General features: G+C 48.3%; 1 protein-coding gene across 1 annotated transcript; it reads left to right on the top strand.

Annotated features, from left to right (window-relative positions):
* Nucleotides 1–6: 6 nt before the first annotated feature.
* Nucleotides 7–26901, top strand: ENG (endoglin). Its single transcript, XM_007434441.2, has 15 exons — nt 7–377; nt 7742–7905; nt 11351–11485; nt 14024–14189; nt 15022–15187; nt 15630–15777; nt 16774–16939; nt 17469–17611; nt 18665–18805; nt 19000–19038; nt 19946–20059; nt 21221–21460; nt 22129–22195; nt 24521–24622; nt 25468–26901. Exons 1-15 carry the CDS (start codon nt 317–319, stop codon nt 25584–25586), a joined length of 1971 nt encoding a protein of 656 aa, XP_007434503.1. The 5' UTR covers nt 7–316; the 3' UTR covers nt 25587–26901.
* The last annotated feature ends 340 nt before the right edge of the window (nt 26902–27241 follow it).

Raw genomic sequence — 27241 nt, 5'->3', positions numbered from 1 at the left:
CCGAGCCGTGCCTGAACATTTCGGCAGCGGGAGCTCGGAGGCCAAAGAGCGGCTTGGTCTGGCGGTCCCCAAACCTGTGGATCCCTGGTAGCGTGGTGCCCTCGGTTGCTTTGCTCCATCGTCCTCTGCTCCTCCGGAAAGGGACCAAGGCTGGATTGGAGAACGGCCGAACTGAACCGCCTGCATCTCCCACGTCCCGCTGCAGAACGACACAGCCCGGCAGAGATCAGCTTTCCCCGTCCCTTGCCTCTGGACACTGGCTAAGGGGGGTCAAAGAGGAGCAGGGCTCGGCGGGGACCGTCTGGACAGCCTGGAGATGGCCCTCTGGCACTTCGCCGTGCTGCTTCTGGTCTCTGGCACCGCACCGACGACAGCCAGTAAGTGCCTTCTCGCCCAGGAGGGAGGTTGGGAAAGAGAAATGCTGAACGTTTTCGCAGGGGGGGACCTCGGTTCAAGGGGGTCTGCCCTGCTCTCCAATCTGGGGGAGCAAATTTGGGGGTTGGCGCCGATCAGACGACTGGCGTGCGAAAGACGCTGTAGCCCAACTGGATGTCCCAGCGGTTAAGGGGAAGACGTGGAAATCTTAACTCTGCCAAAGGTGAGGATATGGAAGTGGCCCGCTGGACAGCTTAAAGTGGGGATGATGGGCTTGTAATCTACGTCTTTTGAAGGGGGCAGGGGGCAGGTTGATCTGGTCTTCGGTAGATCTTAACCTCTGTTCCGGGGTCTGGATTCAAGAGGGGTGAAATGCACCGCAAGGAGCAGAACAGTCTAGTTCCTCTCCGACCAGAAATGAGAACTATGGGAGGTTCTCCCCTTCCTTCTGTTCCTTCAAGTCCTTTCCTACCTTCTCAGCCTCACCGATTTCAGCAGGCTGGATGGTTTTGCTCCAGAGAAGGTCTCCGTATCTTCCCCTACATGGAAGCATTGAGCCGGGAAGGTGGACGGGGGAAGACCACAAGGTGGGGTTTGTCTCACACTTGCAACCTTGCTCTGAGTTGCGATCAGTTGAAGGTGATGGTTGCCAGCTCCAGGTGGGAGACGGGCAATGCTGTGCTCCAGGTAGAGAACTCAACTCTCTTCCAGCCTCTTTTACAATGATCCGGTGATCCAAAACAATGAGGAATGCTCTTAGCTAAGACAAGTGAAAACACACACAGACACACACACACACACAAGCCTAAAACGTTATGTTCAGCCAGTTGGCTCTGTCGTCCTCCGTTTCCTTTAGTCATGTTGAATGGCAAAGCCTGAAGCTTCCATGGGGCCACAATGCTCATTGGCAGAACAGATGCCCCCCCCCCGGACCTTCCTTTTGCACACCCAAGAAGGAGCGATGAATGAAGTGGCACTTTTTGGTGGCCAAAAGGTGCTTTGGTGGCCAAAAATACAACCCAACTGATCTGCCGAGAGTCAGCATTGCTTCTCTTCTCAAATAACGTCACCATGAAATCACTCCAAAATCAAACTAAGCCGCATTTCTGGAATTGGACTTTCTCTCCGATTGCGCCAAAGGGTGGCTTCTTTCAGCTAGGGGCGTAAGGAATTCTACACATGCTCTGAAGTGCTCTTGTCTTTGGTGTTTCTGCGCTGTTGGTACCAAACTGTTCTTGCCTGATTGGCCGTCGACTAAAGACGGTTAAAGTATTAAAGTATGAATACTTTAATTAAAGGTTAAAGCTAAAGTATTCATTTCACGGCTATTTATGTACTGATTCATTTACTCCACATTTAACCCTCCTTTCTATTCAGGGTAGCGAAGCTTTAAAAATCCTCCAAATTAAAACAGATTAAAATGGATCTAAAATTCGTAGGACTGAAGCTAGTGTTAACCTACAGTATCAGGAAGTCAATTCTCAATGTGGATATTTAGGCAGAAGGTAAATATAATGCTTTATCAATACCTGATCATTGGCCGATCACCTCCAGGAAACAGGAAATTCCTCCTCTAATGTGGTATGTGAATCTAATCTTGATCCAGCTTTCCTTCACTCGATTATCTGTTTTAATTGGTCTCTGAGCATACTAAATTATTCATTTATGTCCAGAAAGAAATATCAGAAATTCTTTCCATCCCAGATCATATGAAGTGATGAAGTTTGCGTTCCCGTGATACCAGGTTGATTTCTTTGTGCTGGCTTAACACGATGTGAATAAAAAAATGGTTATTTTTAAGCAGTCACGCTGGTTTCTTCTTGGTTTCTGATTGAACTCTGGCTTAATGTGAAATTGGACTTTAACGTCTCAGTTTTGCAAGCAGAGAATTCCTGCCAATTCGGGACGGTCCTCCATAACATATGTTTGTTTGTTAAAAAAGCCAATCAATTAGAAATATTTATTTTATTGATTGATGAGAAGTATTTCCAAATCACCTGTAAAGAGCCCCGAAGTGGTTTAGGGGTCCTGTAAAAGCGAATTGTTCAAAGCAGAATTTAAAACGCGCTCCCACGAAGAAAGATCTTACAGGGATCTTAGCACGAGGGAACGCCAGCTCTAAAAGGTGGGCTTTTGAAAGATGGATGAAACATGTCAGCGGCTGGAATTGGAAAAGGGAACAATTTTGCACTGGGCCAGTTAAGCCAAAAGCTGCTTGGAAGTCATGGGTGCCGAATTACTTCTCCGATCAGCACCACCCAGTCCCTCCCACCCTAGCTGGAAACTTCTTAGATCATTTTTGGTTACTGGAAATTATGATGGTAAGAGACCATTTAGGAAAGATGTAATACGCTTTCTTCAAAAAGAAAATACTGGAGGGCAACTTGCTATGGAGAAGGAGAAGAATCTGGTCAATCTGGAAATGTTTAACACCCCTTTAAGGTAGAACAGCAACAAGACTGCTGTTCCCCTATGATGCACGGGTGACTTGAGGCTGAGAAAACCTGAAAAGGGAACTTCCCTAGCTGACAAATTCAGTTCACTGTTAGATGACTGTGCTAAATCTCCATGTCTACCCACTCACCCTTAAAAAAAAAAAGGAAAAGAAATTGAAAATATGACTCTAATGTCTTTGGAGACCATGATGGACTCAAGCTGTGGGCTTTGGTGAGTGCAAATGCAAACTTGTGGGGGAGAAGAAGAGGAGAAAAATGGTTCTCACAGGAAATGCCATTTAAAATGATTTGGAGGGAAGCAGAGAGAAGGAGAAGGACTCCTGATGAAGGGGAAGACAAAAGCTCAAAATTGCTGTTCTATTTTTATCCCCTTTTGTTCGCATTCTGATCCCCAACATCTGGAGGAGAGGAAGAAAGAAAGTGGAACAAAGAGAAAGTTGCAAATATTTTAAAAAAAAACTTGGTGGGGGATTAACCATGCCTTGCAAGAATGAGACTAAACTCTTCTGGGAGGTTGAGTGGAAGAATGCAAGGAGGCATCCCTTTTTGCTTCCATCCACAACAAGGTTTTCATTTATGCTTTGGATGAAGAAGTGGAAGAAACGCTTATCAGGCTGTCAGAAAACGCAAAAGGGGGAAGGATGGTTCACATTTGCAGAACATTCAGAAGGATCACAGTGGGTGGGGGAAACACAGTGGAATTCCACAAACGTAATTCTTCACGGAGAAATAAAGGCCCTGCAATGGGATGGGGGAATATCTGGCATGGCAGGAATTCTTATAAAAAGGATGCTGAATCCCAGTGAGCCAGAGGTGTGAGGTGGCTGCGAACGGGGCAAATGCAATTTTCGGTGGCATTAACAGAAATGCAAGATGATTCGCAAATCAGGAGAAGGTGTCATTCCTCCGTATTTTGCCCGGGTCGGACCTCACCCGGGTCCCCTTTTGGTCCTGTGTTTTCAGAAGAATTCAAAGAAAAAAGAAGAGGTTATGAGAAAGGTAATGAGGATGATCAGGGGGCTAGAAAGTAAATCTGAACAGCAAAGAGAAAGGAAATGTGGCATTTTAGAGCTGAGAAGATCAAGGAAGGCCACTCCCAGGCTTCTGAACAAGTATAGAAACTGCAAAAAGGCAAATTCTGGTTGAATGTGGGGGAAAGGGTCCCCACGGAGGCAGTGGCAAGGGGAGCGAAGACCCTGAGTGAAGGTGTGCTCCATTCGTGGTCTGCATTGAAGCACGACTGCAGCCCTCTGTCCGGGACGCTTTAATTTCGGTTCCTACAGTGAAAAGAGGATTGGACTCCCAGAGCCCCTCTGGCTCCTTCCAATTTGACAGTTTTGCATCCTGTAATTACGCTCACCCACTTTACACGTTGTAGGAGGAGAGCTGCCAAAAGTCTGAAGGTCCAGTTAGTTAGTTAGTTAGTTAGTTAGTTAGTCTAGGTTCCAGACTAACAAATCTGGTTCAAAGGCACAAGCTTTCATGAACTCAGTTCACAAAACTCCATCTGCCTTTGGATCAGATTTGTTAGTCTGGAAAGGGGCCATTCGGTGCCTTCTGATTTGGGGCAACCCTTTTGCAGGACCACAGAGACACAGAAAGGAAAAAGGAAAAGTCCTGGGCCTGGCCTGGCCTGGCCTGGCCTGGCCTGGCATGGCATGGCATGGTGCTATCCAGGTCAGGCCAAGTTGGATTAAGCATAAAATAGATAGTGTGTGTGTGTGTGTGCGTGCACACAAAATAAGAAGAGGTCAGTAATTTCAGTTTAGTGCAGTGGATAGATGATAGATAAAGAAGATAGATGATAGATAGACGGACGGACGGACAGATGGACGGATGGATGGATAGATGGATGGATGGTTGATGGAAGAATGGAAGAATGTCATTCAGAAAATTTCCAACCTGGGAAGGGAGAGACATATTTTTCCTGACAATCCTTTTGCGTCTTGCTATTTAAAGGCGTTAGCAGCCTCCTCTTCCCTGATTATACCTTTGTCACTCTAATGGTCGTTACTATGACCATTTCACTTCAAGAGCGGAGTGATGCACAAACCAGGTGCTGGGGAACATCAGCCATTAAGAAACCGCAGCGTAGTTTGTCCATAGCCAGACCCGTGGACCGAATGAGTCCCCTGGGCCACTGTGTGCCGCGCGAAACCGGAGTCGCCAGGCTCCCCGGATCAGGCTTTGCAGCGTCCTCTGGAAAAAGGCGGAGGAAACCTTGGTGTGTGTCTCCTACTCAATTTGGGGGTTCAACGAGTGGCCTTCTCCGGCCGTCACAAACCGCACCCCAAGATAACAGCTCTGGTGGGTCTCCTGCACGTGGGAACTTTTCTTTCCTCGCCCCCTTGATTAACCTCCCTCCGGCGAGGTCGGACGGTGCCACCCGCCGCGGAAAACAGTCTCGGTTCATGTTGCCCGTGCCGCCAGGCTGATCTAATCTGGGCCCGACTCACACAGAGCTCTTTGGCGCCTGGGGAATAACATAAACAGATACTTGTCTGCGGAGTCCTGTGCAGCCAGGAGGTTTTTTTCACTGTCTTGTCCCGGCGGCATTTTTCTAGACGGGCTGCTGTGTGGGGTAGGGCTTCGAAAGGGGAAGGGTGACGCAGGCTGCGGAGGCTAGATAAGTCAGTGTTTGTCTTCCTTCTGATGCTGCGGGGCTGCGGGGCTGGCCTAGGTTGGTCCTCGAAGGAAGTCCAGGACAATGGCCGAGTAGAGAACTCAGCGCCAGGCGAGGCAGGGGCAGAGAAATTAGTTTGGGCATCCTGCTGGAACCTATTCATCATCTTCTTCGGTGCATCTGGGACTCGGGTTCAAATATCTCCTCGTGGATGCAGATTCTGGCCCGATGAGCTTGCTTCCAGTCTGCCCTAGCCGGCAGGAGCAGGCAGCCTTCCCTCTCACAAAATCACATTTTGTTATTCCAAGCCAGCCTGCTCCGTATCCAAACCTTAGGTTCAATTTCACGGCCTCGAAGTCTTCATGAATTCAATATTGGTTTGTGATTTTAACTGGGGGGACATTTCTATTTTTTTTATTGTTTTTAATGTCTTGGTTTTTAATCGGGAGCCATCCAGAGACACCCTCTGGGGGAGACGGGCGGCATATAAATTTAATAAATAAATAAAATAAATAAATAAATAAAATGTCTTCCTTTAAAAAACTGAAGGACCTGATTAAAGGTTCGGGGAGCAACGAATGAATGAAGTGAACAGATTCATTGCTCCCCCAGCGCTCAATCATTTTCTTCGAGTTTCCAAAATTGCACGCCTGGGGAAATCTGAGGAAAGGCTGGGCCGAAGGTTTTGCGCACCCTTGCTTTACGACAACCTTGCGAGGGAGGTGAGCTGAAAATTAACTGCTCAGCGAACTTCCTAGCTGTACTTGCTAAGTCACCAGCTCTCACCGCTCTTTAACACTGTTGCCAAATAACGCTTTTACTCCAATGTCACACTGGATCCCAACACTTTCCCTGCTGGCATTTAGAAGCTTTGCACAAACTCTGCTGCTTTTGGTGCAAACGAGTTCTGGAAAAGCTTTGGGTTTTTAGAATTATTATCTGTACAATCTCTTTGGAATCACTTTTCCCCTTTAGCGGTGAAACGGTAGACAAATATTTTAACAATGCAGGAGAAAAAGACAACACTCCCTGTTGAATGGCACAAAATCTAGAATTTAGCAGAAAGATGCAGATGTTCTGCATCTGGAACAATCAAAGAAACAAACAGGAACAATCAGGGGTGAAGGGTCTGTTAGAAGTCATCTAACCCCAAAACTCTGCAAAAAGATCCATAAATCAGTCTGCTGAAGGATTTGGGACAGGCTATCTTTCCTTCAACCACCCAAGCATCTTCTCTAATGATCACCCCAAATCAGTCCAATTGAGAGTGAGTTCCACCGTTGCACCCAAGATTGACAGAAAAGGTAGATTTTAAGGCCACAGTGGGAAGCATGAAATCCTGCAGGAGGGGGGGGGGGCAGCTGAAGACAATAACCTTTATTTCTTGCATCCAACCTGGTTGGCTTGTCAGCTCCCCACAGTAATAATGTATTTTCCAGGAATATTTTTGGGGTTGAATGAAGTCAGGATGACGGTGGGAGCATCGCTGTTTCTCTGTTAGCATCATCCAGATAAAGTCCCACCAGATTCCCGTCTGGAGATCATTTAAATCACAGCTTTCTGATTTCCTTCTCTCGCCTGCTTCGGACCTTCTCCCCAACTGCTGATTTGAGTCTGGGGGCTCAGAATTGGAGAAAGGGAAATTCCCTGTTTCGGTTGTTTTATCTGAGGCATCATGTGCTTCTCGGCAGGAATGAATCACAAGAGGAAGTTGTATTCAATCTGAACCTCATTCCATTCATGTGACAATGGAGAGGAAGTTTGGAAATCGATGTTGTTTTGAATCCGGCAGATAATGTCATCCCACTTTTTTGGAATAATGGACGTTTTCAGAGGTGTACATGAATGGTCTGAGGTTGAGATCCCATTGATGTTGAGATTGGCAAAAGAAGGAACCCACATTAGCCCAACTGCGTGGCAAACTCCTCTGTTAAATCTTTAACAGAAATCATCTGCTAAGAGATGGGGGTTTTGCATATTTAGGCAGAGAGGCATTTCTAAACCCAATGGACCTTCTAGCAAGTGTGGGGGGAGGATCCTGTGTGTTAATCTTGTGTTTTGTCCACAGATGCTTTCAGCCTGCATTCATGGCTTCTCAGTGCCATCCTGGCACTGTTTGGACCTCAGGTTTAGGCCCTAAAGATGCCATGCTAGAGGCAGCTTGGGCAAAGAAGGACAGTGGTCAAGGGGGGAATGTCAACTTGGGTGTCTCCTGTCCTAGCCCAACACTGGAACCACAACACCATCATGGCCAAAGAAGCTGATTGAGAGATTCTTCCCTTCCTAGGTATGTTGAATTCTCTGGGATGTGCTCCTGAGCCCACCAGCAAAGACCAGGCAGTCAGGGTCTTCTACACAACCAGCATGGTGCCCAGTGGTTGCGAGGCCCGTGGTCCGACCAATCCCAACCTAGAGGTCCATGTTCTGAACCTGAGATACAGCAGATCCCAGGTGAGTAGCTGATCAGGCAAGGATGCGACCAGTGGGGCCCATTTCAGACCCCCAATTTCAGGAGAATCACTGATATATTTGGGAGTTTCATTCTCACTTTCAGGATTGCTTTCAATGGGCCTGCTCTTTGTATTTACAGGGAGTCCTCATTTAGCGACCACAATTGGGACTGGCAACTTGGTCGTTGAGTGAAGCGGTTGCTGTGAAACTGCGACCATGCCCATGATCTTACTTCAGCTTTCCTTTGCTTTACAGACCTGCAAAGGTCGTAAATGCGAGGATTGGTCACAAAGCTCCTTTTTCATCACCATCATAACTGAGAACGGTCACTAAATGAGGCAGTTGTTAAACGAGGCCGACCTGTATTGGTTTCTGCATGCAAGCCGTTGCTGGTGGGGTGGCTATTTTTCATTTCAATTTCCTTCAATACAGGCTTTGTCTTCTTCGTGAATTTGGATTACTCTAAAACTTATCATGTATAAAATGTTTGTTGCTTTCTATGCTGGTTTTTCTCCCCTTTTTGTTGTGTTCACACCTCAGATCTTTTTTAACAACAGTGTGTGGATTCTACCACAGTAGCTTAGCTAAGCCACAAACCACACTTTGCCAACCACAACTGGCACATCGCAAGAGCCAGTTCACATATCTCATAAAGGCGAAAAGGGAAGGAGGCCCTCGGTGAACTGAAGGGTGCCCTCTCCCCTCCCTTCTTTCTGCCGTCCTTGCGGTCTGAAGCACACGGCCACCGGCGGTGAAATTTACACGCCTTTGGTTTTCGTTTTCGGAGAACAGGAATCTTGTAAATTTTCCTCTGCAGCTGTTTGCCCTTTTAACAGAGGGAGGGAAGGAAGCCCTGTGCATACGTGGGCACGCTGCTTTGGAAAACACAACCAACACAGTCATGGGTTTTCCATGCCAACTTTTTAAATCAAGGCGTAGGAAGGTCAGGAGCCCTCCAAATTCCTTTCAGCGCTGAAACTGGCTAACACGGAGGTCCCTGTGGCATCACGATGGGGGCTTGAACAATAATGCGCTCTCCTCCAGATGCTACCCCCGTTCTTCCTTCCTTTTATCAATGCAATTTCTTTTTTAAGCCAAAAAGGACCCCAGGTAACATCCCCCAGTTCACTGGTGTATTATTTCCGAGTCTGTCAGACAGGGCAAGGAAGGAACTGAATTTGCTTTAGCTCTTCACAGCCTGGCACGGAGATTGACAAGCCAGCGACTGGCAAAGAATTTGGGGTTACAGCTCCAGCGAGGTCCATTTAGAGCTTGAAGATGCCCCCTGCGCTTTTAACTTCAGAAGAGCTCCTACTAAACTCATTGGGAGTGACTTCTGAGTAGGCCTGGATAGGTTTGGGCCGCGGATCCCTTTTTGCTGGGGAACGGTGATTCTTCTGCCCTCTGTGACATCACAGAGGATCGGCCAATGAGATCGAGAAAGCGATTTGATTGGAGGCTGGAAAGCAGAGAGGGGCGTCCGGGCTCCAAAAGAGAGACCCAGCAAGGCCCTGTGTCTTGATCGGCCTCTTGGTCCGTAGCTCGTGACTCCCAACGTTCATATGATAATTGACCATAGTTTGCTTCTCGATCTGAGTTGCTGCCGGGGGGGGGGGCACAATAAATGTCCGTTTGTCCACTGATCTTCTCACGCTTGTGGCTCCCAGCTCCTCCAATGCTCCTTGAGGATCCTGCAGTTTATGAACGTGTCTGCCTTCCAATGAAATTCGCCAGGGGATCAAGGTTGCAGCAGGCTCCTTGTTTGCAACCCCAGACGAACGGGGTTCTCCTCCTGCCACACACCCACACCCAAGCCAAGCAAAAATAGAACTCGTTTGAGAGGTGGCTATGGCTGGGGCAATCTCGCCGTTGTCCCAATCTTGTCGCGCATCAGCCGCAGGGGCCGTCCGGCGGTCCAGAAGTAGCCTGATCATGATGCTCAGGAAGTCGAGTGGGCTGGGGGTAAATAGGAGGGAGATTAAAGTCCCCTCCAGTGCTTATTGGGGAAAGAGATGCAAGGGGGGGGGGAGAGAGGGTGTGCAGGGAGGCCACTCTGATGTCACGGCTGTGGCATTCAGACAACTGGCCCCAACTCAGTGGCGGGGAGAGAAACCAGTCTCCAACTTGAAAAGAATTACTGGAAGCCGATTTCTATAAGCAGATCTCCAAACTCAAGGGGGCAGAAGAAATCTTGCTGTGTTCTTTAAGGGAGAAACAATGGCTTCTGAAAGGGGGGGCAGGTGGGGAGGTAAAAATAGAAGCAGCCCTTCCCCACACGCCTTTTGACCCCTCTGCTTGTGCTCTGTTTGGGAGCTGAATACGTTCGGCGGGGCCGCCTCTGTTATTTTTTCGGTTTGGTTTTGTTTGCCTCGCGCTGGATTTGGGGCACGGCTGTGCAAGGGTTCCTATTCCTCACCCTCCTTTCCCCATCCTTTCTGAGTTTTGCAAGAATGATACGGCAGGCGAGGGCCGGGAGGTCACTGGAGTCCAAGCGGAGAGGCGCCATCGAACGACACCGTCTCGCTGCACAGACAGCGATCGAGTTTTCAATAAGGCGGCCGGTTTCAGACCGATCCCCGGATGGGGACGGGAGGAGAGAGACTTGGCTGAGCGCCCTTCTCGGCAGACACCTCTTTCTTGCAGGCAGAAAAGCGTCCTGCCACCGGGAAAATAGGCTGATGGGCTGGGAGCCAGCCTCGGCCATCCCCCTTCCAGCCGTATTGCCGGATCCTTTTAAAGTTTTTCCACCTCCTTTTTAAAACCATCTCAACTCACAACGTGCGGCACCAAATTCAGGAGCTGAACTCCGTCTCGTCTAAAGCAGTCCTCCCTTTTATCAGCCCCCCCATTTTTAGCTTCTGGGAAAGACCCCCGAATTCTAACTTCCTTCCTTGCTTCCTTGCATCCATGTTCTCCAACCCAGGCATGGTTTTATCTACTTCTCTCACTCCTCTAAAAAGATGATTGATAGATAGATAGATAGATAGATAGATAGATAGATAGATAGATAGATAGATAGATAGATAGATAGGTAGGTAGGTAGGTAGGTAGGTAGGTAGGTAGGTAGGTAGGTAGGTAGGTGGGTAGGAAGGAAGGAAGGAAGGAAGGAAGGAAGGAAGGAAGGAAGGAAGGAAGGAAGGAAGGAAGGAAGGAAGGTAGGTAGGTATAGATAGGTAGGTAGGTAGGTAGGTAGGTAGGTAGGTACATAGATAGATAGATAGATAGATAGATAGATAGATAGATAGATAGATAGATAGATAGATAGATTTCAGTCTTTCCTCATAGGGGAACTGCTTTCGCTCTCAAATCCTTGGGATCTTCCTGACCCTTTACTCTCTTTTTGAAGAGGTCGGGTGTCTGCAAACATTCTCCCCGGGATCGGTTGCTTCTACCGCGCCAAGAAATGCAACGGCAGCAATGGGTGTCTGTCTTTTTCCTCTCCTAGATGTCCAGTCTCCTGTTCAACGTGTCTGGAGGGGCGGCAAAAGAGAAGTGCCAAGCGGTGTTTGTGGTGAACTCCAACATCAGCATCTTTCTGAATATCCATCAGGAGGGTGATTGCCACCTCAGCATCATCCACGTGAGTTCCCGACGATATCTGGAAGACGGGAGGAATTCTAGAAAACAGCGTGGCGTATGGGGCTTGCAGGTTGCATTTCCACGGGCAATGCCCGCTGCAAAGGGCGAGAATCTTGTCTTCACCTGGGGAATAGCTGCCCTCCTCATAGTGTTGAGTGTCACTTTGGCGTACGGAACTGTGGGAGTTGGAAGGGACGTAGTCAACCCTTTGCAATGGGCAAGAAAAAGAGTGAAGCGGGCCAAGGAGAACAGAAAGCTGCCGGTTCTATTTCTGATTTTAAAAGGCTTGGGTTTAAGGCACTTAGAATTATACATTCAGGGCCCTTTTTGAGAGAGTAAAGGGTTGTAGGGAACTTGGGTCAAAATGCACCCAGCCAGCCATGCGTCTGGGGTCCTTCACCGGTGAAACAAGAGCTTAAGATGAGTGTGTTGTACACCACAACAACCCTATGGGGTAGGGAAGGTCGATCAGCAGCCTGGCCCCAATCCCCCAGCGGGCTCGGCGGTCGAAAGGGAGCCTTGAAGCTGAGTCTCTCCCATCCCTCAACCCCTTTGCTTGACTCCATTGCGTCCGTTTCCTTTCAACTGCTGGGTTTTCTGTGACGCATGGAATGTCGGAAAAATGACCCATTTCCTATGGGCCTCGGCTCCAGCCGGCTCACGGCTTAGCCTGTGAGTTTGTTACCTTTAAAAAAAAAAACAACCCTTTTCCTATTTGTGTCTAATAATAAAAAAAGGGCTGACAATGAGGGCGGGAGGGAATCCAGGCGCGCAAGCCACTATCAGATTGAGCGTGGCACCATTAACTCACGCCAGCCACCTCGCCGGCTTGCCTTCTCCGTGCTGGGCCCAGCCCTGGGCCGGGGGGGGCGGGGGGCGAGCAGGCTGGGACTTACTCACACTTGCTCGGATGACGGGCAGCAGGACAGGGAGGGCAGGTTACGGGCTGGGACGGGGAATGTCCAGCCTTTGGAAAACCCCATCGAGTTGCCAAACCAAACTAGGGTTTCTTCTTGATCGGCTGCTGCCAAATCCTGCTGTTCATTGTGAAGGTGCAAAGGTCTGGGGGGGGCACAATTAAATCTGCACCAAGAAGAAAGAAAGAAAGAAAGAAAGAAAGAAAGAAAGAAAGAAAGAAAGAAAGAAAGAAAGAAAGAAAGAAAGAAAGAAAGAAAGAAAGAAGAGAGAGAGAGGGAGGAAGTGGGAGAGAGAGAGAGAGAAAGAAAGAGAGAGAGAAAGAAAGAAAGAGAGAGAGAGAAAGAAAGAAAGAAGAGAGAGAGAGAGAAAAGGAAGGAAGGAAGGAAGGAAGGAAGGAAGGAAGGAAGGAAGGAAGGAAGGAAGGAAGGAAGGAAGGAAGGAAGGATAACGTTTAGCATCATTCTTAAGAAAGAGGGATTTTATTTCATTCTTTTTTGAAAGGGAAATGGCAGGACTATCCCAGGGTCCCCCCTCTCAGCCCTCGCACGCCAGGCTCACAAAGGACTGTTTTGAAGCTGGCCCCCCTCTCAGGATCCGAGCTCGGTGATGACGACGCCGAGTCTTTTTCGGGACCCAGAGCAGACAACAATAGGTTATAAAATCCCTTTGATCCTGGAGGGAGATTAGTTTTCCTCGCAGGAGTGACCTGGGCCGGGAAAGGGGAGTCTCGCGGCCGCTTCCCTTCTTCTTCAGGCTGGAAAGGGTGAACTCTGCCGGGGGGGGACAGAGCAACAGGGGAAATGTGCCCGTGTCTCTTGGGTCACGCACGGCCAGCCGCTCAGATCAAGCATCTGCCTCCGAGGCAGGGCCTCGAACAACAGCTTCCAGCGTTTCACAAGCAAAGCGAGGCCAGCTAAAACGGCACAGCTAACCACGGGAGGTTGTCACCCGTCCCAAGGGGCTCAGCGCTCAGCTTTTCATCGCCCCTCGCCCTAAAACCATCCCTGCTATTCGGACAACAGTCGCTGCAAAACGGGGCCGTCAGCAGGGCGGTGTTTGCAGGCTGCCCAGGTCCTAAATTCCAGTTTTGTGGCCCCCAGACCCTGGACCTCCCCCTGTTTCTTTTTAAAAGAAGATAGGTTATTATTTCAGATGTTTGGGGATAATAATGACCACGCAGGAATAATCAAAACCCATCTGGGGTTTCTCCCTTCATTTTGTGTTGTTTTGTTCCTCGTTTCTAAATGTTGTCAACAATTTGTAAACCGCCCGGAGTTGCTGGGAGTCAGGCACTGTATAAATTATTATTATTATTATTATTATTATTGGGGTGGGTTGTACAGTCAGCCAGATGTTTAGACTGGATTTGGCATTTTTATCCACCTATCGAGGGATAGGCAGATGTTCTCGTCTGATGGTGTTAAAATGATATAAGCTGTTCCAAGTAAAGCTGCCGTCCGCAACGGACTGATGGTGATTTTGTCAATGCCGATGGTCTTCCAGCGGTGCTCCAGATGTTTTGGGGTTGCACCCAAGGCGCCTATTACTATTGGTACTATCTTTGCTTACTTTTGCCCCATCATCATCATCATCATCATCATCATCATTATTATTTCTGTAGGCTCTTAATACCTACCTCTCGATTCCATTAAGCGAAGACTCCAACAAAACCAGCCTGCCTGTCTCCAACGATCAGCTCTTGACGTGGGCCAAGGAAACCTACGGTGGTGTCTCCTCCTTTGCAGAGTTGGAAGATCCCCAACAGATTCACTTCCAAGTGGCGAGAGGTTGGTGTGGAGATTTTGCCCCCTCCCCATCTCAGTTTTCTCCGTGAGGCTCCAAATCCTCATGAACAAGTCAACATTTATTAGATGACGGTTCTTCAAACTGTTCTCCGCAGAATCCTGGGATCCTGTGAGAACCTGAAGGGGTTTCATGAGAGACTAGGGGGGGAAATTAATTCCAATGCAGCCAATTTTCCATCACAAAAGCTTCACCTCTTGATCTGAGGTTCTGGGAGGTTTTTTTTTTTTTAATTAATAGACTCCTGCTCTGAAAAAGTTTGAAAACCTCTGGGCTAGCCCTTTAGAGACGGATCAAATTCAGAGAGATGCTTTAAACGAAAGGCAGGGCCAGAATATTCTACTGCCACAAAGTGCTCCCCACCCAAATCCAGAGTTAAACTACTTTTAATCTGCTTCTAAAAAGCTCTCTCTAGAACTATTGATTTGACGTCTTCTCAGGCAATGGAGAATCCGAGATTTTCTTTTCCTTCCCCTTTTGAGTTTCTCACCTCCTGGATCTTTGAGATGGGGAGCAGAAGATCATGAGATGACGGGGTGACCTTCCTGAGAACCAAGGATTTTTTAAAAAAAACCTAAATCTGCTTCAGCTACTTTGCCTTTTCTTTGCAACTTAGTGGATCGTTTTGAGGGAAAGGAAAAAAAGGCAGAATAGATGGTCAGAGACATAGTGGTCAGTTAGAAGAAGAGGTTGTCTGGACCACCACCACCACTCCATCAAATCCAGGTTGGAGGTCAGGCAAATCTTCTTTCCAGTGAGGGTGGAGAAGACATCACAGATGTTCAGGAAGACTCATGATTTCTCTGTTTACGCCAGAGCCCAGCACAAATGAAGATTGCATCCTGGCGCAGGATTTCAACACCGAGTCGTATCTAGAGGTAGAAGTCGAATCCCACAAAGTGGAGACTTGCTTGGATGCCAGAAAAACATCTGAAAAGGTGGCTCACATCCTGTGGCTGCAACAGAGTTCACCGGACGAGGGGTATGATTTGTCGGGGGGCGGGTTGGAAGGCCACAAAAATAGTCCTTTTTCCTAGGGATGGGGAGGAAATCCACTTTGCGTCCATTGAAAGCTTGAGTTTTGGAACCAGTACACACACTCAGCTTGGTTCTCGTTCAAAGGTTGCGCTTCTCCAAATTTCGTCATGGAGGCCACCAGTAAGAAATGAAATGGGTGTGCGCTGTGTGTATTTTTATGCAAACTTTGTGCAGCTATCACAATAAACAAAAGAGAAACATGGTGAAAACCAGCACTTTGCAAAGGACCAAATAAAGGTTTGGTCGTTAGTGTTGCATAACGGTGTTCTTCGTGGCACCCTCTCCAGGCGAAGCCGGGTCCCCAAAGAGGGATGTGTTTGAAATGTAACTAAGATTCAGAAGAAAAGCTGTTCTTTCTCCTCAGTTTTGTGTTCTTTGGTTTGCAGGATGCAGACGGTGGAACTGAATGTAAAAATGGTTTGCAAGGACGGACGTTCAGAGGACGAAGCAGAGATACCTCTGACCTTGTGGCTCAAGAGCCACCAAAATATGGTGTGGAAAATGGGCCAACGGCTTTCATTTCTGCAGTTGTGGGTAAGGATGGATGAAGTTGGGGGGGAGAATCTCTTTTCTGATGCGCTCATTACCTCTTACGTTTGGGAATTTGTGGGTGAAAGAAAGCAGATGGTGCTAGAGAAGAGGAGGAATTCCACTACAAATTTCTGGGGGGGCAGATTTTCAAAAGTGCCAAAATGAACTCTGCTGTGGTGCTGAGTGGAGCACCAAACTTTTCCTCGAGGATCACAGATCTAAAGACACGCACAAGCCTTATTTGTTGGGGAGAGACAACGTTTAGAAAAGAACATGCCTTTCTGAAAGTCAAAGAGGAGTCATTACGTTTTAAAGGAAGAGCTTACACTGGCAAATGTTACGTTCGTCAAAGCTGGATCCGGGAAATGAGTATCGCAAGACTGTTATGGAATTCTCCTCCTGCTTTTCTTCTTCTTTTCTGTAGAAGGAAAAGTTTCTTGGGGAATTTATGTCAGCAGCAACACATGGGAGGGAAAATGGTTAAGGAAAATGGATGCAGACTGTTCACATTTTTTTTTCTAAAACCGCAGTAAAATTGTTGCAAAAAGCTGTTTTAAACATGAGTATATTTCTTCTCCTTCTCCTTCTCCTTCTCCTTCTCCTTCTCCTTCTCCTTCTCCTTCTCCTTCTCCTTCTCCTTCTCCTTCTCCTTCTCCTTCTCCTTCTCCTCCTTTGTCTCCTTCTCCTTCTTTGTCTTCTTCTTCTTCCTCCTCCTCTTCCCCTTCTCCTTCCCCTTCTCCTTCTTCCTCCTCCTCCTCCTCTTCTTCTTCTCCTTCTCCTTCTCCTTCTCCTTCTCCTTCTTCTTCTTCTCCTTCTCCTTCTTCTCATTCTCCTTCTCCTTCTGCTCCTCCTCCTCCTCCTTCTTCTTCTTCCTCTTCCTCCTCCTCTTCTTCTTCTCCTCTTCCTCCTCTTCCTCTTCCTCCTCTTCTTCTTCTCATTATTATTATTCCGCCTCCTCCTCCTCCTCCTCCTTCTTTTCTCTCTCTCTCTCTCTTGCAGCCATCTGGTAAATATTCACTCCCAGACTTCGGAATGCACAACGGTATGTTTCTTCCTGACAACAAGGAGGAACTGATTCAAAGGGCCCGCAGCAATTCCTTCGTCGTTTCTTATACTGAAATCCCTTCGGCCAAAACCATCACCCTGGAATACGATAGGCTTTGCGGTGAGTCGGTACAATGCAGGTTGGAGGCAGCTGGCTGGGTCAGGCCAAGCAGAACACAATCTTTGCAGGATCAAGTCTTGAGGGACCCAGACTCCATGGCCTAGTGGTTAGAGGACTGGCTGGGGGGGGGGGGCGGTTCCAACTGTTCTAGGGAAGAGTTGGGAAAGAACCTGATGGGGTTCTGAAAGAGACAAAGCGAAGAAGCAAAAATCAGAATATAGTAATCTCGAGCGCAGCCAGTTTTCTCACTCAGGCTTCACCTCTTGATCTGGAGCTCTGGGAACCTTTGTGGTGGTGGTTGTTCGATTCCACAGCCTGAAAAAATTTGGAAATTCCTGGTCTTTTAGGCAGGGTTCTAGCTCCAAGGCCCCACTGACTCCCAGTAATCTGACTTGCAGGGTCATTCTAAACCAGAGGGATGGCGTGTCCTCGGTGCTGACTCGCGGCCCTGGAGAAAAGACACGCCACGAATGTAAATCTCAAGCTCCTGTTCTCACGACGTGCCCTTGGGGGTGGTTCTGTTTTATAGGACCAGCCGCAGCCGTAACCTCCCCGCCAGCCCAGAAAACGCTAAACCTGACCGTCATGGTCCATCGGTTCATAGACCTTTGCAAGCCGTGGAAGTGCTTGGATAGCAGCATCGAAATTGCCGTCCCCAAGATTTATCTGGCGGTAAGAAAGTCCAGCTGGGACCGTGGGCAGCTGTGCCTCAGTTTCCCTGACCATCACCCCTTCCCCGAGTGCAGACACGGGGGGATCCCTTCCGGGAGCATCAGTTGAGGTTAGTCAATTTGGACTCTTCCAGAGGCGTTGGACTACATATCCCAGAAGCCCCAGGCAGCCTGCCGTGGATCAGAAATATGGGGGTTCTTGTCCAGAAGATTTATAAGGTTCCAGTTTAGGGAAAACTGCTCCCAGTGAAACCACAATGGTCGTAATGAAAAAAAAAACAGAATAACACAGAAAGAATGATCCTGAAATCGGTTAAAACATTTCATAATTTTTATTATAAGCAGAAACTTTGTATCATGGATTCCGCTAAGCCTCAGCTGAGTGCATTATGAGGGTGAAATAAATCAAGTATAATCCAAGGAGAGAATGGGATCCAGCAACAATGCCAAACCGTCAATCACGGTTTGCAAAATAATAACTGGGTTCACATTCAAGTTCCAGTTTATTACAGTCACTGACCAATGTTTTAGACCAATCTAGAGCGTACAAGAGGAGCGAGGGAATTAAGAACCGAAGGAAAAGCGAAATACATTTGTGAAGTGCATAAAAAAGAGCTTAATTGCCCGCCTTAAGAGACAGGAAGGAGACTAAAGTAACGCTATAAAGAAATAAGCGTGCTAATCAAAGATCATTATTCGGGTGTTAAGAATTACATTAAGAACCCCCCAAATATTAGCAAGTTAGGAAAAAGTGGGCCTTGAACAACAGCTGGGCTCAAACGCCGCACGGAGATGAAACCAAATAATTCAAAATACGTTCAGTTGGTTTGTGGCCCAGAACCCGGCTTAATCAATACCCCCCAGCCGAGCCCACCGCAGCTTAGCGCGACCTGTGAGTCCAACCCGCAGCCCCTCTGAGCCCAGGCTTTCTCTCGCAGCTCTCCTGCCGAGGAGTTCTGCTAAACCCAGAAGCTTGCACGGTCTCTCCTTGGGCTGTCCCTGACAAAAGCATCGCCCAACCAACCTTCGATTCTTCTTCTCCCTTCCGCCCCAGGCTTTACCAGCGCGGGTCGATGAAATCACCTTGAAGGATCCCAGCTGCAGGGCAAAAGACAACACGACGCATTTTGTTCTCAACAGCATCCTGGACAAATGTTCCACCCAGCTCGAAGGGGGCATTCATGTAAAGAACCAGGTATTTGGGGGGGGTTGGCAAGCTGTTTTCCCAAAGGTCTCGGGCTGGGGCTCCCCAAATTCCTCCTCGCAAGCCGAAATACAGCAGGGCGTTTTATCCAAGCCTTTCTCTTAAAGCAGAATTATTCGAAGACATTTATATCAGTTAAACCAACCAATATCCATTTCTTTCTCTCTTTTTTTTAATTGCCCCAGCTCATCCTCACGCTACCTTTGTTTCCGGAGAAAGTCACGGTAAGAAGAAATTTCTTTTCGCTCTAAACCTAATGACCAAAAGATGCTGGGCGGGGGGGGGGGGGGGGAGGCAATAACAGCGTTTTTTAAGAAGAGGCAGAACTCTGCTTTGTCTCGCGTGCAAGGAAAAAAAAACATTTTTGCTGCAATCTTATGCTGGTCTACACTAAAGTAAATCCCACTGGGTTTTAATGGGACTTCCCAATACATATGTATAGAATTAAGCCCTGCAAAATAGTGGCACCTAAACAGAGCACGCAAAAAGAAACTCCTTTCTCAAGCCATGCAATGAATTGATCAAAATCCCTAATCCCATCCTATAACGTAAATATCACAGCATGACATTATCTATATGGTCGGCAACTGGCGGCCCACCTCTTAAAAGCAGGCCTTGGCCCTGGGGCGGGAGAGACGGGTCAGACGTGACTTGTGGGAAGAGCCTTCCAGCCTTGAAATGATTCCCTCTAGGAAAATTAGAAAGTCCTGTGAAATGCAAGGTCTCATATTTCTCCTCTGGAAAAGGAATAGGTGCGAAACAACAAAAGTTGCTTTGCCCATGATTCATTTATAAATTTGCATTTTTTTTTAAATTGCAAGCCGCCCTGTTCCATGCAAAGGCGTTCCTCTTTCCTCCTTTGCAAACAGGCCCTTCAGCGTGTTTGAGTCTCTTATAATCTGCAGACGCTGTTTGCTGACCTGGGGATCGTTTTGCTGGTTTATATCATTTCATTTATTTATTTATATTTCAAACCGGCGACTCCCCATCTCACCGCAGAGCGACTCTGGGTGTTTAGAGTGAAAAGAATGACTATGAATTAAAATAGAATCAATGTGAATTTAAATGCACTGATCCGGTGGCGCGCTAAGGGGACAACGCGTGAATCCAGCTGTTTGATCCCCTCTGCAGGTGCCGTTTGAATGCGATCTGCCGGAGAAAGTCTCTCTCCAGCTTTACGACACGGCGGACTTCCACTCGCCCAGCACCCCGGTGATAGAGGCTAACCAAGTTACCTATGTGGAGGTAATGCTGGTCTCGTGGAATGGGGGTGGGACGGCAGACTTCTGTCCCTGGGGCTTGAAGGCTGCGTTCAGACAACACGTTTAACCCAACCAGGCAAAACCCAGAAATGCATTTGCAAAACAAGCGTGGTTATGGTTAAGCTCGGTACGGCTTTGCATCTCGGTCAAACCGAGCTTGGTGGGTGAGTTGAGCGTTCAAGGTGTCGTGTGAATGCAGGAAATAGATTAACTCAGGGACAAAGTTAGGGAGTCGTCTGAAAGCAAGTAAAGCTACATTTTCCCCAGGCAATGCACGGATCAAAGCTGTGGGCAATGCCACTGAAATCAAGCAGCAACTAGTGTTTTTCTGAGAAATCACCTATCCCACAATCCCAGTCTACCATCCATGCTGGCTGGGGATAATGGGGGTTGACATCCCCAAAATCTGGCATGGAGCTGGAGTGGAGAAATAACATGTGTGTGTCTGTGTGTGTGTGTAGGGCAGCGCCGATATATGCATTAAGCCATCTGCTTCCCGTGCAAAAAGATTTCCTGCATCCTTAAACAGATTATTATTATTGTGGTTGGCCACACAGTCAGCCAGATGTTTAGACTGGACTTGGCGTTTTTATCCCCCTATTGAGTCCTTCCCAAGGACCTGGGATAGGCAGAGGTTGTGGTCTGATGGTGTTAAAGGTATTTACAGATTTATGATTATTTTGAACCTCTATGCTGCCCGACTCCCCCTGACTCCCAGTTTTACATTTGTGGGTTTTTATTGTAAGCCGCTTCGGGAACTCATCTGGGCTGATATTTAGGAAGTTGAGCAGGACCCAACCTGCAAAAAAAAAAAAAAAAAAATGGGTAAAAGATGGGAAGTTGGGAAAATACCTTGAAAATCCTGGAAGCCAAGGAACAGAGAGAGAAAAGCTTTTTTCCCAAGAAAAATCAGCAGCCGAGACCCTGATCAGGGGCAGTTGTGAGAATTCAAAGCCAACCTTTCAGGAGAAATCCTGGCTGGAGATGTCTTTTTAAATGGTCCGGCATTTTTGAGAGGCAAGTGAAACCACGCAGGGGTGAGAACAGAGGCTCCAAGTCCATATTCATCTCAGACATGTGTCCTGGATAAAAATGAGGTGACTAAGATTGACTCTTTTTTCTCCACCACCTCCCTCATCAACAGGTGTCATTCCGAACAGCCATCAAACAGTTTTCTCTAGAAATTGGAGACTGTTTCTTAAAAACCCGAGACAACAAGCCTCAGCTGCTCTTCCACCAAGGGATATCTCTGAGTTACTCAGTGATGTCCCTGCAGTCGCCCAGCCCGAAGACCCAACGCTTCAGCTTCATCTACAAGCCAGAAAACGAGCTGTGGTCCATCGAATCTGCCACCCTAGCTTGCGTGGTCCATCTGAACACCTCCGTGAGTTTTCAGGGTGGGAAATCGGGGGTCTTCTAAATGTAGGGGAACCAGACACTTCCCAGCACCCCACATGGGGTTGTAGGACAGCAACATCTGGAGGGTGATGTCTTCTCCACCCCAATCCAGTTTGCTGATCTTTGCTACAATGCTGGATGTTGGAGTTGTCTTTGTTTTAATGATAGTCCTTTGGCAAAACTTCAGCATTTATTTATTTATTTATTCATTCACTCACATTATTTGCATTTGCATTTATTTATTTATTTATTTATTTACATTCCATTTCCCAACAGCTTTGGAGATTGGGTGGTAGGGTGACCTCAACTCTATCAGCTTCCTTTAAGAATGTGTTGAGAAGCAGCCTGGCACTCTTTTTACTAGCAAAAATCTTCCTTTGCATTACAGGAGTTGACTCTGTTTTCTGTACTTTGTCTGGGTCTGAAGATGTTCAACCCTTATCCTTTAAGATACCCCTAATAACTCTGAAAAAAGTTTGCTGTTGCGAAATGAAGCAGCAAAAAAGGAAGGAAGGAAGGAAGGAAGGAAGGAAGGAAGGAAGGAAGGAAGGAAGGAAGGAAGGAAGGAAGGAAGGAAGGAAGGAAGGAAGGAAGGAAGGAAGGAAGGAGAATTCACTTGGTTTTAAATTCAACTTACTTTTCTTTCCTTTTCAGAATGAGAAACGTGGAAGCTACGAAGGCTCTTTACAAGTGATGCTCAAGAACCTCAACCGATCCCATAGTGAGTCAACAGCTCTTTTATACACAGAATTATTCCGTCCTTTCCTCTCATTGATGTGCCATTTTTTTCACAGTGCTAGAAAAGTTGGCTCACACTTGTTCACGGGTCTGTTTGGGGAAAGGTGCCTTCTCTCTTCAAATCAGTTTTTGGCCCCCATGGAAGCCACCTACTGCTGAAAACAGGACAAGTTTTCGACTCCCGACATTTATGCATTCCCAAAGACAGTATTTCCTGACAGTGACCCAAGGAGACACCGTTCCCATGATTGCGTTCCTGGGTTTTCGATTCAGAATCTGTTGAGAGATGTTCTTGTCCCTGTCTAGCTTAGCCTTTCAAACAATTCCTTAACTTTTCTCTTTTTGTAGCCATGGCCTCCTCTGTGCTTGGCAAAGGCCTCCCGTGCCTCGCCTCCCTTCTAAGGCGAGTTGGCAGAGATGAGCTGAAAAATCCAACCACCACTAGAGGGCAGCAAAGGGTTCGGATTTCCAGTATCCCCTTCTGCCCTCTAGTGGGCATCTGCATTATGGTGGCCCACATCTGAAAGCCCCATTCTCAAAGCAGCAAGCCTTCCATCTTCCTCCTCCGCCTGGCTCAATGCCATTGCGAGAGTTGCCTCAATGTGGCGACAACTCATGATGCCTGCACTTCCATCTCAACGGGGGCCACGCGGGGTGGTACCCTGGCCCAACCGGAAAGCATGCACCATGACCTTGGCTGGTGCCACCTCTGAGCATGGAGATGTGGCTGGGGAGGAACAGAAAGAAAACATGGACAACGGAAGAGGAGTTCGGATAGAACAGGAGCCAGCTGGCACCACCCAAACCAGAGCCTGGATAATGGTGGGTGAGGTGCCATTTTTGATGCAGAACAGTGACAGCACCAAAAGACCTTATCTCCCACATGGTCCCAGCTGAAGTGGCTTTTGACTTCATGGAGCATGGTTGGCGTCCAGACGTCTGTGCGCGGGAAGGAGACAAATGATAGAGCTGAGAAAACAGGAAAAAACGCATCTGTCCAGACGGATATTCAAGAGATAAGAGAATCAGCTCATGCAGAAACAGATCCAATCATTGTCACGTGGCCACCACCCCAGAGGTCCTCCTCACCACTATCTTATGTAAAGGAAGGGAAGAGGGCAAAGGGTTTTAGATTCAGTGGCAAAGAGATTTCAAAAAGAAAAAAAGGGGAAAACGTCCTTGAGAATCTTCTTAGCTTCTTCCCCAAGCAAAGGTCCATGTTTGGGCAGGGAGGCTGGAGAAGACCTTGAGAAGACACTCCCTGGCATGATTTTGTATTTGAGGACCATTCAACAGGAGCTTTGCACCTCTCTTCAGGCCCAGAGGCCAAGCTCCCCAAAGCAAGCAAGGTCCGGAGAACGAAGAGCATAAAGTCAGGATAAAAACCAAACATGGTTTCATCTTCAAACACAGCCCAGCTGAGATGATTGTCCTCCCGCTATCAAGCCGTATTTTTTTAATCTGTCCCATTAAACATGGCAGTTTGATGAGAGTTTGGGGAAGGGGGTGGACACAGATGGTGTCCCTTTGCTTTAAAAGCAAAGGCTCTCCTTCTTGCCTAGTTTGTTAGCTGTCCTCTGTCAAAACCTGGCAGAGAAAGGTTGACTTTCTATTCCTAGTCTACCTCGTGTGGCTTTCCTGGTCTCTTGTGCAGACGCCCAAGATTTCCCACCGGCCGTGTAGGTACAAGGGACAGATTTCCCAAAATAAAACTAAGCAACTTTAAGAGCGAAGCCCCCGATGAGGAACAAATCATCAATATTCTGCCTGATTTCTGCAGCCAACGTTTTGGTCATAGGAGCACCATTTGAAGCCGGGGCAGCGGGGGGCACAGAAGGCATTCCTGCTGCCCTGGAGCGCCAGGCTGAAACAGGCCGGCCGACCTCCGTGCAACTCCTGCCAATTGAGCAACATTCGAGAATGGATGTTTTCCGTTCTTGCAGCCCTCTTTCCTGCCTTGCTCCTGTGCAAGTTCCCTCCGGACAGCGAAACAATAAAAGAAGGAAAAACTCCTGACACGAACTCAGCCCCGGGGGGCCTCGCCAAGCACATTGCGCACGTCGGGGATGTTCCTTCATACTTTCAGTGTCCTTGTTTTTGCACGGCGGGGCCTTGGGAGAAACGTGCCTCGTCTTAAGGAAGGTGTTGCTTTGGGAAAACAGAGTTAGGGAAGGATAGTTGTGACGGGAATCTGTGCATGCACGTGTGCGTGCCCAGACGCACACGCAAAGCGAAAATGACTCCTTGGGTCTGGGAGGGGAGAAAGCCACGCAAACCCCACCTTGGTTTCTTCCTGTCTCCTCTGCAGATCAAGGCTTGAGGATCGGCACCGTCCTGGGAATCGCCTTTGGCGCTTTTTTAATTGGAGTCCTACTCACCGGGGCGCTGTGGTGCATCTACTCTCACACCCGTAAGTTGTGGCACTTCCAAGGAGCATTTGGCTTCGTGCTGGAGAGGGGGCGCGGGTATGGCGCAGGACTGGTTGAGTCCCTTTAGAGGAGAAAGTGGTCATCAGAGCTTGACACTCCACGGTGAGGGGGTTCAAGGGCACTGGAAATTGATCTCTGTTTGGTCAGTTGCTAGTCCTCATGGTTCTATAGAAAGGCAGTTAAACAGGAGTGTTGCACGTTCAGGCCCTTGGTCTGTTTAGCCCAAGGTTACTCAGTGGAGCAGACGGGTAGAGCAGCGATCTTTCCCAGCCTTATCTTGAGATACGAGGGGGGGGATCTGCAACTTTGCAGTGTGTGAGCCCCTTATCTTTATTCTCCCACCATTCCCCCCCCCCCCGTCACTCCCATCCCCAACATGGGACATCTGGCCCCGTTTGGCAGCCTGACCTGCATATTTTCCTTAATCCCTGGAAAAGCGGCTGAGGGCGATCGCTGAATCTTTATCTCCTCTTCCGATTGCCTGGTGAGATCCACCTCCGCTAGAGAAGGCAGTGGGAAAGCGCTGGGCCAAGCCTGCTGGGATTTCGCAAAGCCAAAAGGCCGCCATGTGCTTTCTATCTCCTTGTCAGCTCCCAGTTGGGCTCAGCATGAGAAATCCCCCCCAGTAGAAGAGAATCAGGGTTGAACTGTGGAGTCCTTGGTGCTCTCTGAGCTGGGTGGTTGGTTTGCAGACACTGTTGATGTTATCTAGTTGGGTAACGAAACATCCGCCGGGCAACCACCCAGCTCAGAGAGCACCAAGCTCCTCCCCACCCTTCCCTTCTTGTAACGGCCCCCACTTTTTGTGACTCGTAACCAATTCCAGGTCCGATAACCAAAACCCAAACCATCTCGACCAACCCCTCTGCTTCTGAGAGCAGCAGCACCAACCACAGCTTGGGGAGTACCCAGAGCACCCCATGTTCCACCAGCAGCATGGCATAGCACCATGGGAACAGGGAAGCAGCAAGATTGCTTACGGACTTCTCTAGAGGACTGCAAAGCAGTTGGGCTCCAGGTGGTGAAGAGGGTTCGAGATCCCACCGAGGCGACTTCTGTTCTTCCCCTTTTAATACATCGAAGAGTTTGTGGTTTTCAGCCATCAACTTCAAAGGATACTTCTTGGAAGCCATCAAGACAAGCTGAGGAGCACGGCAGCGGCTGGTTCCACGGCTTCACCCACCACCTTAGGGATGCCTTAATCCGTGGCAAGCAGTGGGAGCCCCAGAATGTGGCCGGTTAACGGTCGCCAAAGTCTTCAAGGCTGAAATGCTGGATTAGTCTCTTCCCCTTCCGGCACCAGCTAGTGGGAGACCTGACCGGCCATTGCTAATTTGTAAACTACAGCAGCAGCAGCTAACCTCACTTCCAAAAGAAAGAAACCAGGACGAACTAGGTTTGTGGAGGTTCGCTTTGTCTTCTTGCTAAGGCACTGGAGACCGAAGCAACATCTGAATCTACAGCCCCGTAAGATTGAAGAGCGTGTCCTTCCCATTAGGTGCCGAGGACTTCCATGGGTCACTGGACCCAAATATTTCCATGAATGTTGTTCCCTTTTCTGCTGACTTTGGAGTTGGCCTTCCAAAGGGATGGGCCCGGTCGCCCTGAACTCCGATTCCCATCAACTCTCAGCAGCGAACAAGCTGGGGATGATGGGAACAAGAGTCCCACTTTTAAGTTCTCTGCTTAAAAGAACAGCTATGGCCTCTCTTTAAGATCGGGAACACACCGGCCCTTTCGGAGCAAGAGTTAATTCGGGAGGGGAACGGGCAAATATCCTGCCTTTTTTGCAGCCCTCCAACCCCCATTAGTGTCAGATCACATCACTGTATCCTTGGCACTTCCATTCCCCCGTTGGCTGGGTTCACACACCATGGGCGGCCCAAGAATTAACCCAGGTTAAGCACTTACCCACTTCAGCTGGTTGTGTGAAAATAGCTATCATGCCACGCGTACTATCATGCTGCTGTTTTATAGTAAGTTGTACTAAGGTTTGGTGGTGGGGAGCAGTAGAATATTCCCGCCCCCCACCCACACCCCAAAAACCCACCTAAATACCACTGTATGCTATTGGCCCCTTCGGCCCACGGGGAGCAAAGCAGGAATGGGAGACTGTAGCGTCCTCCTTGTAAAAGGACAGCGAATCGGGGCCATCTCTGTTCTGAAAGACCTATAACTGTACGTATATAAATAACTATACATAGAATATATTTTGTAACTGTTTACAGGGAAATAATACAATGCCTACTCACTGTTGTCAGTTCTGGGGGGTTTTTTTGAGTCCTAAGGTGGGCAGGGGGGCTGGGAGGACGGACCCCCGAGCTGCGTCATTTGGGGGTGGAGAGCCCACAGGGGAAACTGAGTCACGTCTGGACGACGTCCCACAAGATGCATTTCCTATCAACAGGAGCAGCCCAGCTGGAATTGCTGCAGCTGGAGAGACAGATGCTGAGGCTGGGGAAATGTCCTGTTTGACAGATGTAAATAAGGGCATGCTTTTTTTGACACACACACACACACATTCTCCTATAGCTCTGTCGCCCTCTAGGGGACAGGCTGTTTTCATCTTCTGGACTTCTCCATGCAAAAAGGCCCCCTAT

This window comes from Python bivittatus, unplaced genomic scaffold, assembly GCF_059951505.1.
Source record: "Python bivittatus isolate LINGU-HERP-01145 unplaced genomic scaffold, Pbiv_v1 ctg000160_np1212, whole genome shotgun sequence".
Lineage (NCBI taxonomy): Eukaryota > Metazoa > Chordata > Lepidosauria > Squamata > Pythonidae > Python > Python bivittatus.
The sequence above is the reverse complement of the archived record's forward strand: the minus strand, read 5'-3'. Positions and strand labels throughout refer to the sequence as shown.